The 16,859-nt window shown below is 34.9% G+C and overlaps 2 protein-coding genes across 7 annotated transcripts in view; one reads left to right on the top strand and one right to left on the bottom strand.

The window, feature by feature from the left end:
* Positions 1-6: 6 nt before the first annotated feature.
* Positions 7-3,954, top strand: Nd-75 (NADH dehydrogenase (ubiquinone) 75 kDa subunit). Of its 4 annotated transcripts, XM_076771364.1 has the most exons (13): positions 7-172; positions 395-588; positions 705-812; positions 906-1,271; positions 1,368-1,589; positions 1,659-1,794; positions 1,887-2,239; positions 2,320-2,505; positions 2,589-2,778; positions 2,846-3,021; positions 3,092-3,226; positions 3,320-3,486; positions 3,718-3,954. In XM_076771364.1, the coding sequence occupies exons 2-12, from the start codon at positions 430-432 to the stop codon at positions 3,467-3,469; spliced, it is 2,181 nt and encodes a 726-aa protein (XP_076627479.1). In that variant the 5' UTR covers positions 7-172; positions 395-429; the 3' UTR covers positions 3,470-3,486; positions 3,718-3,954. The 4 variants fall into 4 exon arrangements, with proteins under 4 accessions (XP_076627479.1, XP_076627476.1, XP_076627477.1 ...); XM_076771361.1 differs by lacking the exon at positions 3,718-3,954 and having other exon boundaries at positions 3,320-3,669; XM_076771362.1 differs by lacking the exon at positions 3,718-3,954 and having other exon boundaries at positions 94-198; positions 3,320-3,669.
* A 4,299-nt stretch (positions 3,955-8,253) lies between these two features.
* The window catches only part of LOC143345118 (cholesterol transporter ABCA5), a 32,708-nt gene continuing 24,102 nt past the window's right edge, over positions 8,254-16,859 (bottom strand). The window contains exons 14-27 of one of the 3 annotated variants that reach the window (XM_076771933.1): positions 16,359-16,823; positions 15,855-16,204; positions 15,365-15,662; positions 15,256-15,295; positions 14,928-15,188; positions 14,454-14,721; positions 14,208-14,382; positions 13,708-14,044; positions 13,345-13,619; positions 13,093-13,239; positions 12,618-12,997; positions 12,325-12,532; positions 11,893-12,232; positions 8,254-11,807 (exon numbers count right to left, since the gene is read on the bottom strand). In XM_076771933.1, the coding sequence (XP_076628048.1) occupies positions 11,704-11,807; positions 11,893-12,232; positions 12,325-12,532; positions 12,618-12,997; positions 13,093-13,239; positions 13,345-13,619; positions 13,708-14,044; positions 14,208-14,382; positions 14,454-14,721; positions 14,928-15,188; positions 15,256-15,295; positions 15,365-15,662; positions 15,855-16,204; positions 16,359-16,823 (3,648 nt within the window). In that variant the 3' untranslated portion in view covers positions 8,254-11,703. Of the gene's footprint in view, positions 11,808-11,892; positions 12,233-12,324; positions 12,533-12,617; positions 12,998-13,092; positions 13,240-13,344; positions 13,620-13,707; positions 14,045-14,207; positions 14,383-14,453; positions 14,722-14,927; positions 15,189-15,255; positions 15,663-15,854; positions 16,205-16,358; positions 16,824-16,859 lie in introns of all 3 variants that reach the window. The other 2 variants (XM_076771931.1, XM_076771932.1) reach the window with 2 other exon arrangements.

Raw genomic sequence — 16,859 nt, 5'->3', positions numbered from 1 at the left:
GAAAGGTTTGTTCGAAAATTAGCCATTATTGAACATATGATTCCTTGCCAATATTCGAAATTAAATAGCAACGACGCAACGAGTCCTATTTATGATCAGTCTTGTCGATTGCTTGCCCAGGTCCAGGCTTTCCTACGTTGGGAAGGTATTCGTGGGACGGAGGAAAGTTTTGGTAATTTTAGATCAAATAAAATCAATGTAAATATTTTAAAACAGAAATTACACCGAGTAGAGTTTCATTATATTATTATTTAATATAATTTGACTTGCTGGTTGATTTCATTCTATGTATGTTAAAAGATTAAAATGTAGATCTACCGATTGACGTAGAACTAGGTTATTACATTTGGTTTGTTAGTCGAAGCTTCAGCTATGACTTTTTCTTACATAACAGTATAATATCGACGCATAAGGGGTGATTGAGCCAAAATGTTGAGGCTCTCAGTGATAAGACTATCTACAGGATTGCAAAATGGTAGGCCTTTTGCTGTGGGATTGCATACATCCTCCAAGCTACAACAAGAATTGGTAGAAGTATTCATAGATGACAAACCTGTTCAAGTTCCGCCAGGGACAACTGTTTTGCAGGTAAATCATTTTTAATCTCTTTACTAAATTCCATTAATGTTCTTGTCCATAAATTCAATTTAGATACTTTTTGAGTTTTATGAAAATTTGTAACTCTTTAATTGTCTTTTTTTTAGGCAGCTGCAAAGGTTGGAGTAGAAATTCCCAGATTTTGTTATCATGAACGTTTAGCTGTGGCAGGAAATTGTAGAATGTGTTTGGTAGAAATTGAAAAACAAGTTAAGGTATGTGCTATAATATAAATGACAAACAGATAATAATAATATTATGTATTTATATATATGAATATACATATTTTCTTATGTAAATATGCTTAGCCTGTTGCTGCTTGTGCCATGCCTGTAATGAAAGGCTGGAGGGTGAAGACTAATTCAGATTTAACTCGTAAAGCTCGTGAAGGTGTCATGGAGTTTTTGTTAGTAAATCATCCTTTAGATTGTCCAATCTGTGATCAAGGTGGCGAATGTGATTTGCAAGACCAAAGTATGGCATTTGGCAGTGATAGGAGCAGATTTGTTGACATTAATTACAGTGGTAAAAGAGCAGTTGAAGATAAGGACATTGGACCTTTGGTAAAAACAGTTATGACACGTTGCATTCATTGTACAAGGTGTATTCGTTTTGCATCTGAAGTAGCTGGTATCGATGATTTGGGAACTACAGGTCGTGGAAATGATATGCAAGTAAGTTTAACAATTTGTTAAATTCAGCTTAGTATTTATTTTAGGTATAGTTTAGTTCTTTTAATATTTGTGTATTTATTATGTTGTATTTTTTAGGTAGGAACTTACGTAGAAAAGATGTTCCTATCTGAATTATCTGGTAATATCATTGACCTGTGTCCTGTTGGAGCTTTAACCAGTAAACCATATGCTTTTGTTGCGCGTCCATGGGAGACGCGTCGCACAGATAGCATCGATGTCCATGATGCTGTTGGTAGTAATATAGTGGTATCACATAGAACAGGTGAAGTCTTAAGAATTCTACCAAGGGTAAACGAAGTTAGTATCGTTATTGGCAATCGCTACTTAAAGTGTATTCATTACCTTTAACATCATGGTACTGTGTAGGAAGTAAACGAAGAATGGCTGTCGGATAAAGCACGCTTCTCTTATGACGGACTTAAGCGTCAAAGACTCATAACACCCATGATGAAAATTAATGGAAAGTTGGAAGCCGTTGATTGGGAAGATGCTCTTGTAGCAGGTATATAGTAATTAGATTTTAAGCATTTTAGTCTTTGATGTTAAAAACATTTAGGTATTGCTTATAACAAATTGTAATATACTATTTTTTAGTTGGTGAAGTTTTACACAATATACCCTCGAATAAGTGTGCAGCAATTGCTGGAAAACTAGCAGATGCCGAGTCTTTGGTAGCATTGAAGGATTTTGTAAATGCACTTGGTAGTGAAAATCTTGCAACAGAACAAAATTTCCCAAAAAATGGTGCAGGTATTGATATAAGAAGCAATTATTTATTAAATAATACAATCGCTGCAGTCGAGGATGCCGATGTCGTATTATTAATTGGTACAAATCCAAGATACGAAGCACCACTAGTAAATACTCGTTTAAGAAAAGGATACATTCATGGTGAACAGACTATTGCTTTAATTGGTCCCAATGTAGATTTAACATACGATCACGAGGTAGGTACTGCATCATTTGACAATTTTGATATTATCTTGGCCTTCCATGTACAAAAATTGAAGTTTTACCTTCGTTCTAGCATTTGGGCCAGTCTCCGGAAATTATAACACAATTAAGGAATGGTACTCATGCATTTTCGAAAACTTTAAAAGCTGCTAAAAAACCTCTTGTCATTTTGGGCGTTGAACAATTAAATAGAAAAGATGGCGCGAAAATTTTGTCTGAAACACAATTACTGGCACAGTCTTTGGGAGAAAATTCGAATGTAAGAAAGAAATCACTGTATAATATTTTTTTCACGTACGCATATGCATTGTAGGTATATTGTATGATTTTACTTTTCATTAGACTCCTGAAGGATGGAAAGTTCTAAATGTTCTTCATACGAATGCGTCACAAGTAGCTGCTTTAGATATAGGTTATTCTTCGACCATCGAGGAAATAAAGCAGCTGCAACCGAAAGTTCTATTTCTATTGGGAGCCGACGATGCAAATATAAAGAAAGAAGACTTTTCAAACACTTCTATCGTATACATAGGTATATGGCAAATTTACTTCTTTAGCGGTCAAACGTAAATGTATATCTTTTCAATTAATTTTTCCAGGTAGCCATGGAGATGAAGGAGCTTTGATTGCAGATATTATACTTCCTGGTGCTGCATATACCGAAAAAGTGGCAACATACGTAAATACGGAAGGTCGTGCTCAAGAAACTTGTGCTGCAATTACCCCACCGGGTATGGCACGACCAGATTGGAAGATTATTCGAGCTATTTCCGAGGTAATTTTTAATATTTTCTTAAATATTTAGCATTAGTCGGAAAGATAGAGTTAATGAAAATTTTCCATAGATTTGCGGAGTGTGTTTGCCGTACGACAATTTGTTGGAGGTCAGGTCTAGACTAGAAGACATTGCACCGCATTTAGTTAGATACGGAAACGTGGAACCAGCTAATTATTTTGCTCAGGCTTTACAGTTATCAAAGGTACATGTACATATAATATTTAAATAGCAATTAAATACGATTTAATGATATAATACAAAATAAGTTAATATTGATTTTTATTTGATTATATAGGAGTCAAACGGATCCTTATCATCGAGTCCATTGGAAGTTAAGCAAAAGACGTTGGATGAATTTTTCATGACAGACGCAATATCCCGCGCTTCGTCTACAATGGCCAAGTGTGTGCAAGCAGTTATCCGGCAACGAGAAAGTACAGCGTAAACCACTAACTAGAAAATGTAAATAGGAATGAGTTATGGTAGATACGCATGGTAGATAGTAACATGAGAACATATTCTAAGAATGGTACTTTTATTAAAGACACATCAGAAGTGAAAGGACCTTTTTTTAATTATTATGTTAACCGATGTGATACATATTAACTTAATAAAATAAACAAATTAAGTATTAATTTAACGAAATACCAAAATATTCATTTCAACATTTCTTACAAATATATCGTACAACAGGGGTGATTCACGTCCTCGTTGAGAGCCACAAGTGGCCCCAATTCTAGCCAACTGACCCTTCTACTATCAGACGGCCAGTCAAGTTTCACATTACATAATTAGGTGGTCAGTTATTAATGCCGAGAAATTTATTTATAAAACGTACTATCAAGATTTCGAGGCATGTTTTTATTTAATAGAGTTAGAAATGTGTAAAACATTCTTTATGTTTACATTAATAAAAAGTCAAAATCATAATACATGTTTTCCATGCTTCTTCTTTATATTCTCCTCTACCTTTCCCATTAATTTCCTAATTTTTATAAATTCTAAAGTTTTATAATCCCTTATAACTACTCCAAGTATTATTCCAATTTCATTAAGTTCTTCAACCATCTCTCTATTCATGCAATTAATAAGTTATAAACGATTACTGGAAGCGACAGGTATGTATTTCTCTTTATATTGAATTTTATTCTATCCAAGATATACACATATGTATTTCAATTATTTGCGCCAAAAAGTGACAAAAATATGTGTCGCCATCTAATATCAGGGATTCGTACTGCTAAAATCGTGCCAGGATCACAGAATGTGTAAAGAGGTATCCGGGGTACAGGTACCCCCACTCCTGCTACTTCTGATACGCAATATCTTGATTAATCGCTAATAACTCCTTTTCTGAAATTAAAATATGAACTTTTAGAATTGAAGAATATAGTATAGACCCTTGGCTACATTCAAGGATACTTTTTATCACCATTCCGTCTGTAATTAACAAGTTATTAACGAATATCGGAAGCCGGAACATTTACGGCTATACCACTGTCTGCTTTAATCGATTAATTATCAACTTTTCAACAATAACAGACATATTTTGGCTATTAGAGAACCAAGTAGACATCCCTGGCAACATTCAAGGATCGATTTTGCAACGCTCCATGCTCCAATTAATTAGTTATTAGCGATAGATCTCCAAGGTGTCGCGTTAAAAGGTTAGAAACAGTGCGCCGACTTCCGATATTCGTTAATAACTATTTAATGAGGCATGCCATGTTCGTGACAGGTATCCTTGAATCTTGTCAAGGGTCCATACTATATACTTAAACTCTAAAACTTCATAATTTGTTCTCAGGAAAGGCGTAATTAGTAAATTAACGAGCAGTGATTCATTAGAACCGGTGAATTATTGATTCTTTACATGTGGCGCCAACTAGTGGCGGAAACAGAGTACTATGTATTTCTCTGTATTTAATGAACTATTGCTCCTTAATTTACTAATTACGCCTTTCCTGGGAATAAGTTACGAACTTTTAGAGTTTAAGAATATAGTATGAACCCTTGGCAAGATTCAAGGATGCTTTTTATAACCATTCCATAAGTTATTAAATAGTTATTAACGAATATCGGAAGTCGGCGCACTGTTTCTAACCTTTTAACGCGACACCTTGGAGATCTATCGCTAATAACTAATTAATTGGAGCATGGAGCGTTGTAAAATCGATCCTTGAATGTTGCCAGGGATGTCTACTTGGTTCTGTAATAGCCAAAATATGCCTATTATTGTTGAAAAGTTGATAATTAATCGATTAAAGCAGACAGTGATACAGCCGTAAATGTTCCGGCTTCCGATATTCGTTAATAACTTGTTAATTACAGACGGAATGGTGATAAAAAGTATCCTTGAATGTAGCCAAGGGTCTATACTATATTCTTCAATTCTAAAAGTTCATATTTTAATCTCAGAGAAGGAGTTATTAGCGATTAATCAAGGTATTGCGTATCAGAAATAGCAGGAGTGGGGGTACCTGTACCCCGGATACCTCCTTACACATTCTGTGATCCTGGCACGAATTTTTTAGTTCGAATCCTGTTACTAGATGGCGACACATATTTTTGTCACTTTTTGGCGCAAATAATTGAAATACATATGTGTATATCTTGGATAGAATAAAAGTCTATATAAAGAGAAATACATACCTGTCGCTTCCAGTAATCGTTTATAACTTATTAATTACGTGAATAGAGAGATGGTTGACGAACTTTATTAGATAGTAATTGGAGTCGAATAATATTTGTAACAGTTGTGAGGGATTATAAAAATTAAGAAATTAATGTTAAAGGTTGAGGGAGAATGTAAATAAAAAGCATGGAAAGTATGTACAATGATTCAATTTTTTATTAATATAAACATATGGAATGTTTTACATATTTCTAACTCTATTAAATAAAAATATGCCTCAAAATCTTGATAGCACATTTCATAAATAAATTAAATTGATGAGTAGTATGTTCTTTTTATAGTACTTTTACGATTGAAATTATTTAGTTTTTAGGTTCAAAGTGCTTTTTGTAATTTCTATAATAAGCTGAGTGACTCTATGTATATTAACCCCTTCCCGTACTTTAACGAGTCTGACTCGTGATGAAGATTTTGGCCCAAAGCGGAATATCACCAGCCAGACTCGCGAACAGAAAGTCTTTCGTCGAGCTAAATGCCACGGGAAGGGGTTAAATAAGATTTGGCGTGGTCCAGGTAGGCATAATCAGCAGCTATTTCCATTGCCAAGCATTCAGCAGAAAAAACGGATGCATGCTTTACAGCATACTAATCATATTTTAATTATCGAAGAAAAAGAAATACGTATATTATTAATACAATCGAGTCTAAATAACTGAACGAAGGTAAGGTGTATACATATGTACACTCATATACAGGGTGTTCGGCCACCTCTGGGAAAAATTTTAATGAGGGATTCTAGAGGCCAAAATAAGACGAAAATCAAGAATACCAATTTGTCGATGGAGGCTTTGTTAAAAAGTTATTAACGTTTAAAGTTCCGACCGTATTGAATTTTTTTCTCGAAAATGCGCAGAAATCCGGGGGTATGTCTATTCACCAAAAATGATTGTAACTGACCCCCGCAACCGAAAATAATTTTTCCAGAATGATTTGAAATTTTTGAATTTAATTGTTAATAACTTTTTAACGTCTTATTTTGGTCTATAGAATTCCCCATTAAAATTTTTCCCAGGGGTGTTCGAACACCCTGTATAGGAATAGTAAAAAGAATTTCTTTTTTTTCAATTACTGTACAGCGGAGAAAGCAGTAAGAGTTGAGGTCAATTAGGGTAACGATAATAGAGAACATCTATGCAGGACATTTTTCGCGTAAAATCTTGGACGATATTTGGTTAACGGTATAACTATTATACATGTACGTTAAATATTATAAAACGAACTGATCATAAATAACATTTTCTTTGCAATTTTATAAACCGTCTTGTATATATATATTTATTGTAATATAACAATAATACAATAAATTGAATGTTGTAAATTTATTTATCCGAAGCGACGGACCTAACGCCCTTTTACAGAGTTAATTATTATCGTTATCGTCGGCAATCGATTAGTAAACAAATCGTCTAAATATCTTAGTAAAAGAGGCTCGCTATGGTTAAGGGTAATCGGAAATTTTTTTGATACGTCTTGCAGTTCACGAAACGTGACGAACACTTTTCATTATATGTAAATTCTGTTCGATAGAAAGCATATGCTACATATGTGTATGTATATAATGTAAGAACCAGTAGTGTAAATACAAATGGAGGACAAATATATATTTTATACTAATATTCTTGATAATGAAATTTCTGCTACCCTACGTAGTAATAAAAATAATTTTACGGTAGCTAAAATCCTTGTACAACGTAAAAGTTCGAATTAATTTACAAAAACTGTATACAAAGTCTAAGCCAATTAATCTCAACAAAGCTATTGTCTTTCCAACTATATAAAAGATTATACAAATATATTTTTCGTTTAACAAATGTTATCTTCCGTCCGGTAGAAATAAATGTAAGACGTTATAAGATACGGTGAATTTGTCGATGAGGTAAGTATGTAGGTACTCGATGATTTTAATGACCTTGAATCATGTTGTCAAGAACATCATTTATAGCAAGTTTTCCTGCCTATCTGTTTCACTTTCAACGTATTTTAAATACGTTGAAAACTCGTAGATTTAAATGGGATTAAATTCAGGGTAGGCTTGTTTCTCTCTGCAACATCATGTCAGATGTTTGTTAATACATTTTGAAGATCAAGATCGACCGACACAAAACGGACAAGAACAGAATTGTTCAAAATGACGCCGTTGACAAAACATTTAAAATCCATTCGAAACCGTGAGCATACACCTCATCGACAAGTCCATCTAAGATATCATAATAGATGTTACGAGTCCAATATTAATGTAAGATCCTCGACAGATAACCTAAAAATCTGCCAGGTTCTATTACAGTCGCAACGTATGTACTATGAAACGAAGTCTTTCAAAGGAAATATGCTTATCCCTAAACCTCGTTAATTAGTACATAACAAACGGTATCAATTAGATCGAATGTGTATCACTATTTAATTACTCTAAATTATACATTAAACAACAATGGATAGATTCGAGAAACAAGAAACACTTGGGCGTTCGCGTTGTTTTCGAGACTTATTTGCTTTATACTTAAAAAACCACGAAACGCTTGAAGAAGGACACTTCGTAAATGTTTAACTGATCTTTTTTTATTGGTGAAAAAGCTTCTGTTAACCAATTGATTACATTCACTTTACACAACAAATACGTAGTTCCGCAAAGTCAATTGTTTATCGACAGGGTGTATTCGGCGTGTAGCTTATTGATGATGATAATCGCATTTAATAATTGTAACTATTATATACGAGTCTCTTTCTCTCTTAATTTCTTTGAGTGTGAGTGCGTGTCTTGTCTATACGCGCGAAGTCCTTGTAGAGTGCATGAGTGCGGTACGTGCAAAGGATATCCCTCGTTTCTTTCGTTCGTTCTCTCGTTCGAACGAGGTCGTTGATATACAAAACGAAAAACCGACCGACAATGGTCGCTGGTTCGTATCTCGATACGTATATATGTATATATTACTCCTATAAAATCATACATACCAATGGGCAATCAATTTTACATTCAATTTACAAGCTTAAGATTCGATTATGTGCACCTGATCATTCTTACAAGAAAACAATGTTTCACGTACACTCAGTTATTTTCATTCGATTCTGTAAATAATTGGATAGCGTTATACAATATCATATTTTTCTGTACTTCTTCGTAGTTACGATATATAGAAAACGTAAAATATGAAAAACTTTTAAATAGTCTCCTTAAAAATCACCATAGAATAAGTAAGATTTAAAGTCCAACCGATTACTATAAATCAATTCAATGGTTTATGACATTATTACAGTATTCTTTTAAAATCGTTAAAGGGTTTGCAGTAGAAGAGGCAATTAAACCTTTCATCGACGTTTTACAATCGCGTGCTGCCTCGATTGAGATAATGAAAGATGAAATTTTTAACGAGAGCACTGTTTCTTTTTATTCTCTGTAGAATTAAAATTTTAATATTTTTTTTATTAAAGATGAGTTCGTAACTTTGTTTCTAAAAACTGTTTTTTCTGCGAAGGTAAATTCAATTTGTTCTCAAAATATTAAATAATCGATGGATTTTCGTAAGCCTTGAAATAACAAATACCATCGAGTAACTCTAAAAAACGGCGTGATCTCATTCTTATTGCAAACTCTTCGATAGCATACATAAATATAAATCCATATATATTAACATATATTTTTTTTTATATTTATACGTGTATATACGTATTGATCGATATGAAAGTTTGACGTGTATGAACGAGCCGTAACAAGTAAAGCCAAAAAGTGGCGATTAGTATGAGCAGAGAAGAGAGATGTAGGTATAGCTACAGATAAAAGAAAAAAAACATAATAAAATTACTTGGCATGAATGCAAGTATACTTATTTCTTAATGCAGCAACAGTACTTGTCTTTAGGAATGTTTACAATATTCTTGTGTATCTCGTAACTGTGATACGTGTTTTAAAAAATGGTATACGTATATATATATATATATTATACTTTATATAAATATATAAATATACGCACATTTATATATTTATATATAATTTTCATAAAATTGTCTGTAGTTCTTGTTTTTATTCGTGTAATTCCATAATTGACTAAATTTTATATCATATTGGTATTAGCTAGAACGAGAGTTGTGCGTAATTACACAATCCCTATAAATGCGTACATGCATTGGGGCACACGTATTATTTTTTTATTTAATACTTCCTATACGATGTATAGGAAATCCTATATGATTTATAATATGAATCATTCTTATAACGAGTTTTATTTACAAAAAATTAATATATCCCTTAATCACGAGATTTCAATTTTTGACTACCTATGTACTATCCTCTACAAAATATTTCATTCAGTCCTGGAAACGGTGCCCCTACTATTATTTCCGTTCGATTTTTCGGGATTCTGTTCTCGGAAGATCGAACGTATGCATGTGTATGTCTAAAAACAAAATCTTTCATCATAGAAAGTTTTAAAGAGCATACAATTTTTTTTCCTAATACTTTTGACTACGTATTTTTTTTTACTCTTCCAATAATGAACACTTTAACGCATACCAGGCTTCCTTGGTTATGCTCAAAGTTCGTCTTTTATAAGATAAGACATCTAGTATCCTCTAGACCTACCTACAAATGTCAAATTTAGAAATCGTTTGAAGTAGCCTTATATAATGTAATCAAAAATGGCTGTTTTTGTTAATGTTAAATCTTTTATTTTCATCGTGATGAATGATTCTCTTTGTTTTTGCAAAAAAAAAAAAAAGAAAAAAAAAAATTCAAATTCAGTGTTGCCAAGAGAAATGAATGTGTTGGGAAGATTACTAGCAAATAACTTTATAATAACTAAATTTTGCTGGAATAAATTATAAGATCTACATACGTATGCAGCAATAAAGTTTAATTCATGGACCATAAAAATTCTTCTACAGATTATTTTTACCAAATTTGAGTTGTCCTATTATGCTTAAATTGTCACCATCACGAAAATGTCTCGTGTCAAATTATTATCATCTTACGTGCTATTGAGGCAAGATTAACAACCTATCATGTCTTTCTCATTATTTGAAAGGCTTTGGTAAATACCATAAGCCAGCTCTGGAGAAATTTATAAATACGTACTACACAGTAAGTTATATGCACAAATTAAGTCACTCGATTGTATATATGCAGCTCGTTCTCGATATAGCAGCACCCTTTCTAAACAACGGTATCATCATGTTAACGACGCTTGAAATAATCACGAGCGATTATAAATGTTGCTAAATGAATAGCCTTGTTAAGGTTATTCCCTATGTTTTGTCAGTGTAGATAGGTAATTCATTGAATTCACTGCGTTTAAAAAGAATTTAATATCGATGCGTTGATCCTTATTCTTTTTCCTGTCAACGAATATTTATATACTTATGATGATAATAACGTTCCAATTCCACAGCAATATTAATTGTGAGACCTATTTGTAGGAATCGAATAATAGACTAGATTACAATACAATTTCAAAACGATGAGTGTTGAATAGTATTATTACCACTTCTGTTGATAATGGGATAAATTGTTCGTAGTCTCCACTATTTACAAATCAAGTTAATTTTACACGTCCTGTTTATTTATTTCACTCACCAGGAAGTCACTGCAACTCTGATGTACATAACAGCGCAGAACAACAGTTAGAAAAAAAGATATACCATCTAATTTTTCTGTTTCTGTATTAGGTCGATCGATATGTACCGTAAAAATATTACGATTTTTGTTCACTTACAGGATCGTCAGAATTAAAATAAGAATACATAACTTTAAAGTCTGCATCAAATGACAAATGTGAAATCTGTTTGTAACTATTAATAATGTTTTTGATATTTAGAATACAGATATCGTTCCTGTTTTCGTAGTTTTGCATAGCGTTCGCCTTTGAACACTAAAAGAACAAATCACTTTTCTCGACGAGAAGAACTTTATCACACTTTTCGCACGACTTTGAACAGTTTCACGATTATATCACTATGCAACACATAAGAACAAACACATTTCTCTTTACGAGTTATCATTCTCCTGAATTAGTTTCATCATAGTGTGAAAATTTGAGGAAAACTTGTTCCAGAGTAGTTTGGCTGAAGCTGTACTCTTCAATATCCAGCTCGAGTTTGGCTAGAAATATAAGTTTTTATCGATGTAATAAATGTTTTATAATACATTTCTTTATAATACGATCAATTGTTAGCTTTACACTTGCCTTTCTCCAACTGCATAAAGCACTCGGCCAGCGAGTTAACTGCGTGTTGGGGAACACCGAAAACTAATCTGTCAGCGAAACTTTCTTCAAGACTTGCATCTGGAAAGAGACTGGAAACAAACTCCTTCAAACCCGTAATCCTGTCGCCGGAGGGTGTCGTTGGCGTACAGTCACCGCCTAAGAGTTTCATCTCGAGGGTGTATCCAGCACCATAGAGATTTTTCAGATGTTGGGTAGAACCAATACACCTCATTTCTCCTTTCACCATTATCCCGACTCTAGAACACAGGGCATCAGCTTCTTCCATCGAATGAGTCGTTAAAATTGCTCCTCTACCACCCTGTTGCAACAAAGTTTACCAATGAAGAAATGGTATTTAAAGGTCGTGCCTCTTGCAATATAGATCATAATCATTTTGTTCGTTAAACTAACCTGAAAACTGGCGAGAATTGTATCCCATAAAAACCTTTTCGATCTAGGATCCATTCCTGTACTAGGTTCATCCATTAGAACAACTTTTGGACCTCCGATCATTGCCATGGCAAAACTAAGTTTCCTTCTAGTCCCACCTGAACATTCTTGAGTCTGCTTGTCGGCATGTTCGTGGATTTGTAGACCAGTAAGATACAAGTCCACGATTCTATAATACGGAACTTATTAGTTCTATCGTTTCTAATTGATTCTGTAAGAATTCGAAAAATATTCAATTGATTTGAATAAATTACCTGCTGATATCTCCCCATGGCACACCGCGTATCGCAGCGTAACATTCTAAATGTTCCCTGACTGTAATGTTTTTCCACTGAGCATCATGTTGGGGGCAATATCCCATCTGTCTGAAAGCTTCTGCCATATTGGAATTAATGTTATGGCCTCCGATCTGCACCCTGCCTCGGGTGGCTGCTTCCTCTGCTATGATAATCTTCATTGTCGTAGTTTTTCCAGCACCGTTATGGCCCAACAAACCAAATACTTCTCCCGGCTCAACCGCTAACGAGAGATTTCTTACAGCAACTTTTCGTTGTATTTGATTGGCTTCCTCTTCCTGTTTAGAGCAGCAACTACACGAACCTGACTCCCTTTGTCTATATTCTTTTCTCAAATTCTAACAAATACAACATTTTAATGTAATTGCAATTTTATGTTTATAATTATATAATACAAAACTGGCCGAACTATTCAGGTGACTGCAATTCATACCTGTACTAGAACTACAGGTGGTTCTTGAACGGATGATGAAGTAATGAGATTAAAAACTTTTTGTCTCTCGGCTTTAACATCTGCGTCTTCATGCTCTCCAATGTCAGAGTTCTCCATTATTTCCTCACCAACAGAACCACCATTACGCTATGGATATAAAAAGTACTTTTAGTATCAAATGCAATTTTAGATATGCGGCAACCAACCCGTTAACGGAACATCTTTAACAGATTGTGTAAAGAATATTCTAACCAGGAAATGCTTGAAGATATCGCCGACGTTCCCACCACTCTTTTTAATGTCCAATAACAAAAGTACGAAGAACCACACCGGACAGTGCAGGAGTACGCCAAAGGCCATTAAAATGATTTCTGTGGTCAGATAATCGGACATAGTCAAATGATGACAAGCCGCATTGATGGAGCACATCAAGTGGACTCGTTCTACGTAATACACTGCAGCATATGGCACGTACAATGTGTTTAATAGTGAAAAAATTACATGTAAAACAAATGCTGCGGTTCCACCTGAAAATTGATTATTCGATGTTTAACATTTACGAGTACAGAAATGTCTATTCGATAACAAATCTGTTTATAAATGATTGCTACTTACTGAGACCTAACATATCAAGAATCGTGACTAGTATAAAGGGTATAAGCCCGAAGAATGTTGATATATTGGGCAAAATACTCTGCGCAGAATCCATTTTGTCAAAAATGTAACTTAAACACGTTGAGAATAGAATGGACGACGGGCAATAAAGCATTAAAAGACCGCCGAGGGTGATTAGTGCTGGTATTTCTTGAAGCGAAGGCACATCGAAGAGAAATATAATGCCGAGAATGCACAGACAAATGAACATCATCAGGCCGACAAGTACGATGAAGTATGTCAGGAAGTACATAGAAAATGATAAACCGTTCACACGAAGTTGATTCTTCGCTTTTATCTATGGATACATAACGTTAAAAGTTAATGAAACTATACATAGGATGCGGTTAAATGACATGTACAAGCGGGCGGGATAATTTCTTGTGAAGAATTGCCCACTCGTACATGTTATTTAGCTGCATTCTGTTTATTTATATACACTCCCGATAAAGATATCTTACTTCTCGATCGTAGACCATGTCTACAACTAGAGTTATTGGCAACAGAACAAAATTCATTCCGATAAATACAGCAGAGCTAGCTGTACCAATATTGAACTCCTGCGGTTGGGAAGTCTGCTGGAAAGGATGTGTCTTAACTTCGATTGGTTTTAAATGACTTTTGTCCGAGGTCAACCTAACAGCAAACAATAAACCTTACGAGTAAATATTTAAATTCAGAATATTTCTCTGAACTACTGATCTTACCTATGATAGGTGTTGGATAAAAGATTTATCAAAATTGGTAGGGAATGTTGCGTAGTGTCGTTATAAGCAACGGTCAAATCGAGCTTCTGCTGACTGTATTCGTTAATATTTAAAGCTGCCATGTGTGGTGCAATTTTGAGCAAGTTCGCAAAGTTTCCGTAGTATTCGTCAATGTATTTCACGTCTTGACTTATTCCCTCGATCAAGTCTGTGATGTCGTGATCAGTATTGTTCGCGTACAAAAGTTTCGTTTCGTTGCCGTACGTGTCTATCAAAATGGAAAGAAATAGATATGTACATACGTCTTAATGTTAACGAACATTCCCGCAAGGAAAGCTGAAGACCTAGACGAGCTTATCAAAGTGTTAAAAAATCCTCGTCCGAATCGTGAACTCTCCTTGCCAGTACTTTCCGTAGTCACTTTATTTATAAAATATAAAAAATAGTTTTTCAATAACGAAAGACACGACGTACCAGTATTCAATCTAAGAGATTGCATTTTGATCTCAACCATTTGAATGCTATTCAAATAGAGGCCAAGGACTACCAGAAAAAGAGGCGCAACGATAGTGAAATACAGTAACTGGATGTTCCTAAAGAGCCTTAGTATCCTTAGGCGAAGCATAGCGTACAGGATTTGTAGGAAATTAGGCCGGATTTTTATGGGGTCTAATCCGAGGCCGAGAATAGGAGGGTTTCTGTCACTATGAACTCCATCTGGTAAATCTCCACCGCCTGCAATCAGATGCAATTTCGAAACTTGATATAAATACTTTGTACACATTAAAAAATATGTACATACCTTTTCCTTGACCATCGTTTTGAACAGTGACACCTTCGTTCTGCAAACTTTGATAAGAAGTGCTTTTGGATTGCAAGGACAATGACCTGCTTAGTGCACGGTTACGCACCATTTTTTTCGACAAATTATCCATCGTGCACTCTGTGCCCTCGTCTTTCTCTAGATGTAGAAATACTTCTTCCAAAGTAGTCATAGAGACTCCGTAACTGCTAATGCCCAATCGACTCGATCGAGTTCTAATCTCGTGTTCTATGGCTGAGAAAAGTGGTGCAAAATTCTCGACGGAATTGTGTGGCAGAATGAAACTTAATTCGCGTCCGTGGCGTCTCGCTTTTTCTGACTTCGATACGTGAGAACTTACTAATCTGGAAATGGCATGCTCTCTCGCGTTTCCTTCGAGCACCAACCTGTGTAGTATTTTTTTAATGTACCAAAACACACCTTATTATAACATGGTATTATTTACTTCCTAACTACTTCCTTGAGAGATATTCACTTGCCTGATATAAACGTTATCGAACATGTTTATAGTGCAATGAAGAAACGTTTGAGCATCTTGACATCTTTCAAGGAAATACTGTAATATGTTTCTGACTTACGTTAAGTGATATCCAATGCCGAATTTATTTTTCAAGAACAGGGAACTACCGCAGCACCTTAACTTTCCTTTACTGATAACCGCTTTCCTATCCGCTAATATGTCTGCCTCATCCATAAAATGCGTCGTCAATAAAATCACTTTCCCATGACGTCTAGATTGCAAAAACGACCACATCTGTCTCCTGGAATAAGGATCTACTCCGGCGGTGGGTTCGTCGAGGATAATAATTTTCGGATCGCCTATAATAGCGATACCAACGGACAATTTCCTTTTCTGCCCACCGCTTAAATATTTTGCGAAAGTATCTGCTTGCTCGTACAAATCGATGTCTTTTAAAGTTTTCTGCACCTGAAGATGATCACGGAACAAATTGTCCGCAGATTAATTTAATAATGGTAAAAAAAAAGAATAAAAAAAGGAGTTTGCTTTGTACTACAACCCAAGGAAAGTGGGATGATAACTTGTACAAATTATAAAAGTTACAAGAAGACCGAACACGTACCTCGTGCTCGATCATCGTTTTTGGAATGCCCCGTACAGCAGCAAAGAATTCAAGGTGTTCCCTTGGTGTTAGAAGATCGAAGAGGATGTCGTGCTGTGGACAAACGCCAGTCATACTTCTAATCATTTGCATGTCGTTGGAATCTCTGACATCGTAACCGAAAATCAAGGCAGTGCCGGCGGTAGGCGCAGTCAGACCAGTTAATATGTTGAAGAGACTTGTTTTCCCAGCGCCGTTATGCCCGAGTATTGCTGTAATTTGTCCCTCGTAAATCGTCAGGTTAATGCCATCCACGGCTTTGATCTCTGGCTTGCGACATTTTTGGTACGATTTGTAAAGACCGACTATCCTAATGGCTTCGCGTCCTTTCATTTCTCGCACCACTGGCTCAATATCACGATTGGTCTCCTCACCAGGTATAAAGGAGTTCGACTCTCCATTCGACGACGGTACCTGTAAATACGACTGTGAACAAAATTTTTTCCAATTTCCTATACATTC

Source organism: Colletes latitarsis, chromosome 8 (genome assembly GCF_051014445.1).
Source record: "Colletes latitarsis isolate SP2378_abdomen chromosome 8, iyColLati1, whole genome shotgun sequence".
Taxonomy (NCBI): domain Eukaryota; kingdom Metazoa; phylum Arthropoda; class Insecta; order Hymenoptera; family Colletidae; genus Colletes; species Colletes latitarsis.
Note: the sequence above shows the minus strand (reverse complement) of the source record. Positions and strands in the feature narration are given on the sequence as shown.

Bases quoted from the DNA above. Each gene is read 5' to 3' on its own strand.
- Nd-75 (XM_076771364.1), top strand. From the start codon at position 430: ATGTTGAGGCTCTCAGTGATAAGACTATCTACAGGATTGCAAAATGGT. The intron at 589-704 runs GTAAATCATTTT...TCTTTTTTTTAG, and splicing joins CAGGGACAACTGTTTTGCAG to GCAGCTGCAAAGGTTGGAGT. The intron at 1,795-1,886 runs GTATATAGTAAT...ACTATTTTTTAG, and splicing joins GGAAGATGCTCTTGTAGCAG to TTGGTGAAGTTTTACACAAT.